Below are 9,375 nucleotides of genomic sequence, written 5' to 3' on the forward strand. Positions count from 1 at the left end.
GTCCGCCTCAGTAAGCGTCGGGCCAAGGCTGGGGTGCAGTCTGGCACCAATGCCCTGCTTGTGGTCAAACACCGGGACATGAATGAGAAGGAGCTGGAAGCTCAGGTAACCATCCTAGGCTCCCATGGGACGGTGGGGGTGACTAGGGGACAGAGACAGTGACAACCCCCACTCCCTTTGTTTGCAGGAGGCACGGAAAGCTCAGCTGGAGAACCACGAGCCTGAGGAGGAAGAAGAGGAGGAGATGGAGGCAGAGGAGAAAATTGCTGGGGGCTCAGGTAAGCTGGTCGGAGCTAGGCCACCTGGGGCCAGGAGGGGGCGTGTGCAGGGAGCTCGGCCCTCATCCTTGGTTTCCTCGTAGATGAAGAGCCGGAGAAGGGCAGCAGCAGTGAGAAGGAGGGCAGTGAGGACGAGCGCTCAGGCAGCGAGAGCGAGCGGGAGGAAGGTGAGCGGGAGGAGGCGGCCAGTGACAAGAGTGGCAGCGGCGAGGAGAGCAGCGAGGACGAGGCCCGGGCCGCTCGGGACAAGGAGGAGATCTTTGGCAGTGACGCTGATTCAGAGGATGACGCCGACTCTGATGAGGACGACAGAGGACGGGCCAGGGGCAGTGACAATGACTCGGACAGTGGCAGTGAAGGGGGTGGCCGCCGGAGCCGGAGCCGCAGCGCCAGCCCCTTCCCCAGTGGCAGTGAGCACTCGGCCCAGGAGGATGGCAGTGAAGCCCCACCTTCGGATTCCAGTGATGCGGACAGCGACAGTGACTGAGTGGCTGGTTCCCAGGGCTGGGTGGTCACCAAAGTGTTCGTCTTGTGGTCAATGTGTAAGCTCTTGGCTTTGTTTGCTCCCACCCCGCCCCCACCTTTGCTGTTAATAAAGGGAACTTTTCTCCCCGCCTTCTAGCTCCCATAGCTTCATTTCCACACACACCCCCATCCCCCACCCCCATGGTCAAAGTCCCCAGCGAAGACCCAGGGGCAGAGCCCTGGGCTGTCAAATGTAGCGGAACAAAGGTCAGAATCCTTGTTTTAGTTTTCTCTTTTTTTTTTTCTCCAAAATAAGCCCAGACCATTAACAAGTGAAACTCCAACAAATAAGTCTTCTTCAACAGCGCGCAAAACCGTACAGTTACTCAAAGCTGATTCTGCCAATGGGGCTGGGGCAAGGGGGGGGGGGCACGGGCCAAGTCTGGAGGGCGGGCAGGGCTGGGGGAGGGACCGGGTCCTGCCCATCAGAGTGGGGCCGCCTGCGTCCTGCGCACTCTGCTGTCAGGGATGATGGGTTGGGGCCAGCTCTGGTCTCCTGTTGGGTGGGGGATGTCCCTCCGCCCTCCCTGGGGTGCCAAGCCAGCCCATCCTGACGGTTAGTGTGCAGGATGGGACCGGCTGGAGGGAGGTGCCGGTCCCCTACGAGGGATACCCTGTTGCTAGCAAACAAGGTGGCCCCTGCCCCTCCAGCATCTGGGGAGGGGGGGCCGCTAGCGGGAGGGGGGCTGGAGGTGCCCTGGGAGTGTGGGGGGAATGAGCAAAGGCACAGAAACATGGAGGGGCCGGGGTGGGGGGCTTGCATAGGTTGATGAGTGTGCAAGAGGTACATAAATAACCCTGACGCCCCACCCAGCCCGGCACTGGGAGAGGAGGCGAGGACCTGGAGGTCCCCAGAGCCACCCGCCCCGGCTTCTCCCCTTCCCTGGGCAAGAGCTGGGGGAGGGCCACAGACCAGGAGGGTGGGACAAGGAGGGCTAGGGGGCTAGGAATGAGGGTGCAGGGAAGGTGGTGGGTTTACATTTTTTTTTGTTATTTTTTTGGTTTTTTCCCAACATTTTGTATCTTTAATAACATACACAATGGTTACCAGCCATATTCATAACAAAAGTTATTCATAAAATGTATCTAAAAATAACTTTTTTCCTTTTCGGTGTGAAAAGCTTGAGAATGTCCCAGTGGGGAGGAGGGATGTTGAACAGGGAGCTAGGAAGGGGAGACCCTGGCTTCCCCATCTGGACCCCTATGTCTCTAGAAGCACCCCTCAGTGGGGATGGGATCAGAGGCCTGTGTGACAGGGCTAGGACAGCCTGGGGGCTCTTCTATAGTGTTCCACCCAAGTGAGGTCATGACATAATGGGGGGTGGGGGAGAAACCCCAAACCAAACAGTTCCCTTTCCCCAAATTGACCCCCTTCCTCCACAAGGGCTCTCAGCAGCCACTCCTAGAAGGAGAGAAGGGGTGTGGGCTGAGGGGCAGGGAACGTTAAGGCAACAGACTTCCTGACCTCACTGGCTAGCCCAGCTCCCCGCCTTCAGCCTCTGCATCTAGCGGGGCCAGGGCAGGGGGTCTGGAGGGGCTCAGGGAGGTTTGGAGGAGGGGGCTCTGCCCTCTCCCCTGGTAAAGTTCAGGCACCCCCTGCCACTGACTTGGCTCAGAGAGAGGCCTGGGGATTCTAAACATGAGAGGGAATGACCAGAGAAAAACCGTTAAGGAACTATATAAATATGTATCTTAAATAGGCCTATGAAATTAATGGTTGCGAACCTCTGATAAACAGGGCCAAAGGAGGTGAGAGAGAGGGGGGCGGGGGCTAGGGAAGAGGAAGTAGGAGGAGAGAGAGGGGCTCTCAGCCACTCCCATCTCCCAAAGGCCAGGTTTCTGAGCTGGGGAGGGCGGGGGGGAGGGGGGGCCCTCCCGCAGGGAGTGGGCATTTGTCTTGGGAAGTGGGGAAGGGCGGGGGACCTGCTCCATTGAGGAGGGGCAGGTGGTCAGTGGTCTGGAGGCAGCCAGGGTGGGCCTGGGCCAGATGAGTGGGGGACGAGGGAGGGAAGAAGGGGTAAGCAGGCTGGCCAGTCCCTGCCTGTTCCGGCCCCCCCTTTCTGGCTGCCTCCCACGCCCCCTTCCTGCCCTCAGCAGAGACCCTGCAGTGGGCCTGGGAAGACCAAGGCGGTGGCAATGTTAAACAAGAGTTAACAGGGTGAAAGAGTAGAAAAATATCAGAATGTATAGTCCAGCCAGCCCCCCCCTCTTGCTGCTGCCGAGAAGCCCGTTGGGGGCTGGCCCCCGCCCACCGCCCAGGGAGCCTAGGGGTGCGCTGGGCTGTGGGTCCCGTCAGATGGTGGAGGTTTTGTCTGTCCCATCTGTGGTGAGAAAGGGAGGGAGGGAGGAGGATCAGGAGCTGTGGGGGCTCCACAGACAGATGCTCAGGTAGTCTGTGGTGCCGGCCAGGCCCTCCCCCTCCCGGAGTCTGGCCTCCCCTGGGCCCCCCTCAGGACGACTGACTGAGTTGCTCAGTTCAGAGATGAAGCTGCTGGGTCAGGGGAAGAGGAGATGCTCACCACCCAAGGCGTGTTCTGTCATGCTCAGACACAGGGACTCCAGAGTGGGGTTGATCTCCAGGTCAGGCCCAGGGACCGGGCAGTCTGCACGGAGAGAGGAGAGGGTGCTGGCTGCAGAGGAGTGGCAAGGGGAGCCAGGAAGACGGTGAGATGGGGAGGGTGGGGCTGGGCTCAGCTGAGAGGAAGCATGTGCAAAAGAGACAGAGACAGTGCACCCTGGACCCATCATGTTGCCATAGCAGAGGACAAAGCAGAGGGGCAAGACCTGGGTGTACCACGAAGCAGGTGGAGGAGACAGGCCAGGGCAGAGGGCTGGCCAAGGAAGCCTTGCTGGCAGGCAGGGGAAGTGGTGTGAAGGCCAGAGGGGGCTTCCTGGGGTCCCCACCAAGGCTGACACTCCAGTCATCTCGGGTGCGGTCTGGGCCTCTGCCCCACGTCCCTGACTAGTGACTTGTCTAGTCCTTGGCATAGCAGCTTAAGTAAGACCGCATGGCCCCGCCCCCCTGGAGTTGCTCTCTGGGTCCATAGGGAAAACCCAGGCTGCAGGCAGGAAACTGGTCCTCCAGCTGCCTCTGCCAGGGTCTTAGGGAGGATACAGTCCACCCAGCTTTGGCCACAGCCTCGGCTCCCCAGTGCTAGATGAAGGGTGAGTCTCCCCTGGCTTTAGATGGTTCTCCCCAGCTCCCCTGCCCGACTTCTTACCATAACCCACCCAATTAGCCATCCACCAGGATGCCTCACCTTCTTAAAAACATTTAAAGACAAACACACCTGGGCCAGTCTCTCTGAGCCTCAGCTTGTTGTGGTTAAGTACTCAGCCGCTCACAGAGAAGTGGGTGGTTCAAAGCCACCCAGTGGCTCATGGGAGAAAGACTGAGCCTCTGCTGTCTACAGACCACCACCAAGAAAACCCGCCGGGAGGGGGAGAGGGCGTGTGTGTGGCTGGCTGGCAGGAGCTGGAAGTGACTTGGCAGCATCCAGCAAGTGGGAGAAGCAGGCAGCAAGAGTGTTTCCCCTTCTGTCCGGCAGCTGACCGCCCCCCACCTCACAGCAGTTGACAGGTGCCTGGCCTTGTGTTGAGACTGGCGTGACAGGCTGGGTCCCAGTCCCCCAGCAGTGCAGTGCCCGCAACCAGCTGTCATTTCAGAGGCGGGCTTTGGGCCCTCAGTAAGTCTAAAGGTTCTTCCAGAGGCAGCTGGCCAGCTGTCTCTGTGCCTCCAGGGCCCAGCACAAGGCCAGGGCTCACTTGGAGATGCTGGGCCAGGCAGGACGGGTGCTCAAGGCTGCTGAAGACACCCTATCCCTGGGCTGGGCTGAGGAGAGGATGAGGCAGAGCCGAGGCCCCCTGTTCTGACGTGCTCATGGTCTTCGGAAGGACTGCTGTGGACTGGCCTGGCCCTGCCAGTCAGGGTTTCCCCTACAGAAACCTCATGGCTATGCCCACCCCCTGCCCTACTGAGGAGATTCACACAATTGCCGAGATGAGGAGATGCAGAAGGAGAGATGTGGAGATGACTGGGGAAGGGAGGAAGACAAGAAGATTCAAAGCCAGAGGGAGGAGGCAGAATTTGAGAGAACATGGAAACAGAGGGAAAGGAAAACCAAGCGTCTGAGAAGACTCAGCCTGGGCAGGTGGGTGCAGGGTGGCGGGCGGAGGTGCTCAAGCAGTGGGGCGGGCGGGCCTCACCTGGAGGAAACATGAGGACGGCTTGGGGCGACGAGTGGACGGGGAGTGAGTGGGTGCGCTGCACGGCGCTGCGGCTCTGACTGGGCATGCTGTTGCTGCCTCCAGGGTTGGCAAACCACAGGTTCTGCATGGGGCGGGGAATGAGGAGACCTTGGTGAGGGCGCAGAGGCCCAGGTGTGGAGGCACTGGTCACAGGATGTCCTCCCTCTTATGCTGGGGGACATGGACATGAGCACGCATGCCCTCCTACCCACCCCTGAAGTATCAGCCCCTCTCCTCAGAGCCTGCTTACCTGTCGGCCCTGGCCCCCAAGGCTGGGGCTGGTGAGGGCATGTCGGGGGGAGACACCCCCAATGCCTGAAGGACTCAGGAGGCCCATCCTGCCGGGTGGGAGGGCCCGGGGAGGCAGGGGGAACTGCCGCTGGGTCCGCCGGGCCACCCCCATCCCCACAGAGCCAGCTATGGGGAGGGAGTTGGAGCCAAATGCCCAGCTGTAAGAGAGAAGGCAGCATGTTGACTGAGGCGGATGGGGTCCGTCTGCCCACCCGCTCCTCATGCCCCCACTGTGCCAACCAGACAGACACCATCAGCCTCCCCAAAAACAACCTTGCGCCAGTTTGTCTCCTTAGACCAGGGATGCCCCTGGATTAGAGATGGGGGTAAGCAGGTAGCCTCAGCGATCCCAAGCTCCAATCCTAAGGGTGACATTTTGACTAGCATTTGAGGAAGGACAGGACTGCAGCAGCCCCTGCAGACAGGTGGGGAAGGCGTGGCCAGGTACCGAGGGCATGTGGTGGTGTCGGCCAGCTCAGCCCCTTCTGCTAGTAGGTCCCTGATTTTCTTCGGGACAGTGCCCTGTCCTCACTGGGTGACCTAAGTAAAGTCATCCTGTTGGTGAAGTGGGTTCAGCTAGCTTCCCAGACCAGAGTCCCGTCACCCCTTTCGATACTGCTCGGCCCAGCAGCCTCGGTGCAGGAAGGCCCCTCTGCACGTACCCTTTCTGCTGCCGGTAGCTCTGCGCCTCCAGGGCAGCTTTTCGAGGGAATGTCCGGAGGAGCTTCAGCACTTGCTGTTTCCAGGACAGCAGTCGCTTCTTCTGCGTCTCGGTGAAAGCCTGGGCGCAGGGGTAGGGTGGGTGAGAGGTGGGGGGTTTGGATGACACAGAGACGGACAGACACAAGAGGGGGGGTGCCCAGTCAGGTCTGCCCGCCTTCCCACCTGCTCGCTCACTCCACCTCAGCTCACCAACACCCACTTGGGGCTCCACTCACAAAGGAAGCCGTTCCCCCAGGTGAATGACTACTGGGAGCCTCAAGAAAGCTGAACTAGTGAGAGCAGTCAGGGCGGCCCGAGGGGTCCCAGTGCCCCAGGGAAGGGCCATGCACACAGACCCTGAGAAGACAAAAAGCCCGGGCACTCCCTGACTCCTACCACTGGGGAGATGGGGATAAGAGGCTGGCGAGGCGGGCAGGCTGTTTGAGAAATAAGGCAGTGGGCCGCCGTGGTGGGTGCACTAGGGCAGCCAGGTCTCACCTCGTGAGTCAGGCACTTTTCGATGAGCTGGAGGTAACTGGTGATGTTCTCCTCGTCCGGCCGGGACACCAGAAGCTGGGTGCACACTGAAGGGCGCAGGAAAGGGGGTGAGGTGAGCCCCAGTCTTCTCTCTGATGTGTGCCTGTTTCCCTGGCCCCAGCAGGCAGGCCCAGAACACTCAAGCTGGATAAGTGTCAAGTAGGTGCCAGGCTGCCACCTGCTGTCCTGGGTTATCAGGAGGCTACGGTGAGGTGGACAGCACCCAGCACAGCGCCAACTGAAGGCGGGCAAGGTGGCAGCAACACCCACTACACTTTCACTCTCCAACAACTTCGTCCACGTGATATATTTTGCTTGAGGAAGCTGAGGCAGAAGGAGGCTCAGCCACTGTCTGAGGACCTGGATGCAACTGGCAAGGCCAGCAGGGTCTGCCGCCTGCAGGTGGCAGGTCCAGGCCCTCTTCTCGCTCTGGACCCCTGGCTTGCAGCCTCGAGTTCCCTCTCATCCCAGCCACCACCACCCAACTTGGCAAAAGCAGCAGTGCCAGTCATTCTCATGAGGGGCGAGCTCTTTCCATGTCTCTGCAACTGCTTGTCACGCCCTTGACGCTCCCTGCGGACAGGGCCCTTGCCACCCTCTCTGCAGAAAGCCTGCTGGCCTCACCTTTGCCCATCACCCGTGTAAACTGGCTGGGGATGTCCCCGTCGGCGACGGGAGCTGGCGTTGGTTCACTGCCGTCGGTGGGAGCTGGAGTTGGTGGAGCTGGGTAGCTCTCTGCAGTGGAGGGGTCTTTGGCCTCCGGACCCTTGTCTGTGCTGGAATGGGCCACTGGAGGCTCAGCACCTGGCATTGGTGGGTCCCCCCGGGCCACATCCTTGGCAGTCGGGGCAGCAGCAGCGGCAGCCACGGTGGCCTGGAGGACACTGTAGGCCTTGATGGGGGTGATGATGATCTGCTGCAGCTCCTGCAGAGCATTCCGTAGGTTCCCGCCTTCCAGCACGTCCTGGTGGGGAGACACAGGCCAGTGTCACAAAGGATCAGCCAGGCCCTGGAGAGGGTGGGCCGGGCCTTGGTGAGGGGGCCACATGCACCACCCATAAGTAGGGACACAGATGTACCCACACAATTGCTTTTGCCTCAAGGTGCAGTCCCATGAAGTAAGGGGAGAGGGTAGGGCTACGGTCTAAGGGTTCCCCTCCAAGGGCAGAACCAGATTCAGACCTGGAGACTTAGACTAGGTCAGTGAAGGGGAAAAAAACCCCAAGCCAAACTAGGAGCAAGCTGGAGAGCGGGCACAGTCCTGCACACAGAGGCAGGCAGCTGTACTCCAAGGGCAGGGACACATGCTGCTCTACCCGACACCAGGCAGAAATGGAAACAAGACCAGCCGGGGAACCTCTTAGCCACTGACGCCGATTAGCACCTGGGGACCAGGTCCTAAGGCTAGAAAGGCTCCCAGCAAAGAGGCCGCCTGGGCAGTAAGGCCAACCCAGAGGCTGGTCACCTGGGACCACGGGACTGCCAGGCCCTCACCTTCTCCAGGGACTTGAGAACGCTCTGTCTCTCGCGCAGCTTCTGGATACTCAGGGCTATCTTGTGGCGGGCACCTTTGGTGACATTCTGCAGTAGGGAAAGAAGAGGACGACAAGCTGCAAACAGGAGGCTGGGGTGCTCAGGTAGGGACTGAAGGGGCAGGGCTGCGAGGGTCGTGCCAAAATGGTGCTGTGCCCATCCCCTCCTGGGCGTGTCACCTGAGACTCCAGGTGCTGCTCAGTGAGGGTCATCATCTCCTCGTAGCTCATCTGGGAGAAGAGAGCTGCATATTTGTGAAGGCGGAGGCTCTTGAGCCACGAGGGCACATCTGTGGAACGGGAGAGGGTGAAAGGTCAGGAGTCTGGCCCTCATGACCAGTGCAGGGACGGGCTTAAAGGGCTGGAGCAGGCATAAGGCACAAGAATCCTAAAAAGGTGCAGAAAGTTGGGAGGAGGCCAAGGAAGCCAAGCGCCTGGGCAGCCTTCCCCTCCACGCTGGCTGACTACACGTGTGTGGAGAGGATTGTTTCTCCCCAAGTGTTTCTGGAACTTTCTTGGTTAGCTCTGTGGCCAGGTTTCCTGTCAGACTGAGTGGGGACCGTGAGGGGGAGAAGCGGGTCTCTCTGATCAGTCTCCAGCCCTAAAGGCAGGGAATGACTCCCTGCCGCTCAAGCCCTGGGGCCCTACCCTTCATGCCGCTGCCGTCCTCCTGGAAGGTGTTTCGGCTGGAGCCCTGCTCCTCAGTCTGCTCGCTGCCAGAGGAGGCCACGCTGCTCTGGGGCGAGAGGGGCGCGTGGTCGGGCGTGGTGAAGGCAGCCCGGGCCCCGAGTTCTTCTGGACTGGGCCACTCACCAGGGGCCTGCGGGCTCCCCGTGGGGAGGAGGGACGTGGAGCGCTTCAGCGGGCTGGAGTGGGTTTGGCAGGGGAGACCTGGCAGGAAGGGCAGAGGCAAGGGGCAAGTCAGGCTTGGAGGCTTGACCTCAGGAGCCCATGCCTTCTTGGTCCTCTGGCCCAACCAGTGCCACAAGTCAGCTCTGGAAACTCCCCCAAGAACATCTGGAGCCTGAGGGGCCCAGCTACCAGGCCTGTTCCCTCGGAATCCTGCCCCACTTCTTTCAATAGCTCCACTTCCTCCGCCTCCCTGGTTCCTAAATTTCTTTCCAACCCCGCCATAGCAGACACCAGGATCAAACCTGCTGGCAGCCTCAGCCTGCCTGGGGCAGCTCCACACCTCGGAGGTCCTGCTCACCTCCGAGAGGGCCGGCATCCTCCACTCTTGCCTGGCCACAGCTTTCCCAGGC

At 60.5% G+C, this 9,375-nt stretch overlaps 2 protein-coding genes across 4 annotated transcripts in view; one reads left to right on the top strand and one right to left on the bottom strand.

Moving 5' to 3' along the window:
* Positions 1-893, top strand: part of PAF1 (PAF1 homolog, Paf1/RNA polymerase II complex component) — an 11,012-nt gene extending 10,119 nt beyond the window's left edge. Inside the window, exons 12-14 of the mRNA XM_004710314.2 lie at positions 1-105; positions 188-278; positions 362-893. Of these exons, the coding sequence (XP_004710371.1) occupies positions 1-105; positions 188-278; positions 362-765 (600 nt within the window). The 3' untranslated portion in view covers positions 766-893. The remainder of the gene's footprint in view (positions 106-187; positions 279-361) is intronic.
* Positions 894-2,598: 1,705 nt separating this feature from the next.
* The window catches only part of SAMD4B (sterile alpha motif domain containing 4B), a 39,578-nt gene continuing 32,801 nt past the window's right edge, over positions 2,599-9,375 (bottom strand). The window contains exons 4-13 of one of the 3 annotated variants that reach the window (XM_004710313.4): positions 8,762-9,004; positions 8,294-8,403; positions 8,076-8,162; positions 7,206-7,545; positions 6,543-6,628; positions 6,005-6,123; positions 5,302-5,500; positions 5,010-5,133; positions 3,323-3,406; positions 2,599-3,124 (exon numbers count right to left, since the gene is read on the bottom strand). In XM_004710313.4, coding sequence (XP_004710370.1) covers positions 3,096-3,124; positions 3,323-3,406; positions 5,010-5,133; positions 5,302-5,500; positions 6,005-6,123; positions 6,543-6,628; positions 7,206-7,545; positions 8,076-8,162; positions 8,294-8,403; positions 8,762-9,004 — 1,421 coding nt within the window. In that variant the 3' untranslated portion in view covers positions 2,599-3,095. Of the gene's footprint in view, positions 3,407-5,009; positions 5,134-5,301; positions 5,501-6,004; positions 6,124-6,542; positions 6,629-7,205; positions 7,546-8,075; positions 8,163-8,293; positions 8,404-8,761; positions 9,005-9,375 lie in introns of all 3 variants that reach the window. The other 2 variants (XM_045292742.1, XM_045292741.1) reach the window with 2 other exon arrangements.

Source organism: Echinops telfairi, unplaced genomic scaffold (genome assembly GCF_000313985.2).
Source record: "Echinops telfairi isolate 266 unplaced genomic scaffold, ASM31398v2 ScPeMD7_655;HRSCAF=1070, whole genome shotgun sequence".
NCBI classification, from domain to species: Eukaryota; Metazoa; Chordata; class Mammalia; order Afrosoricida; family Tenrecidae; genus Echinops; species Echinops telfairi.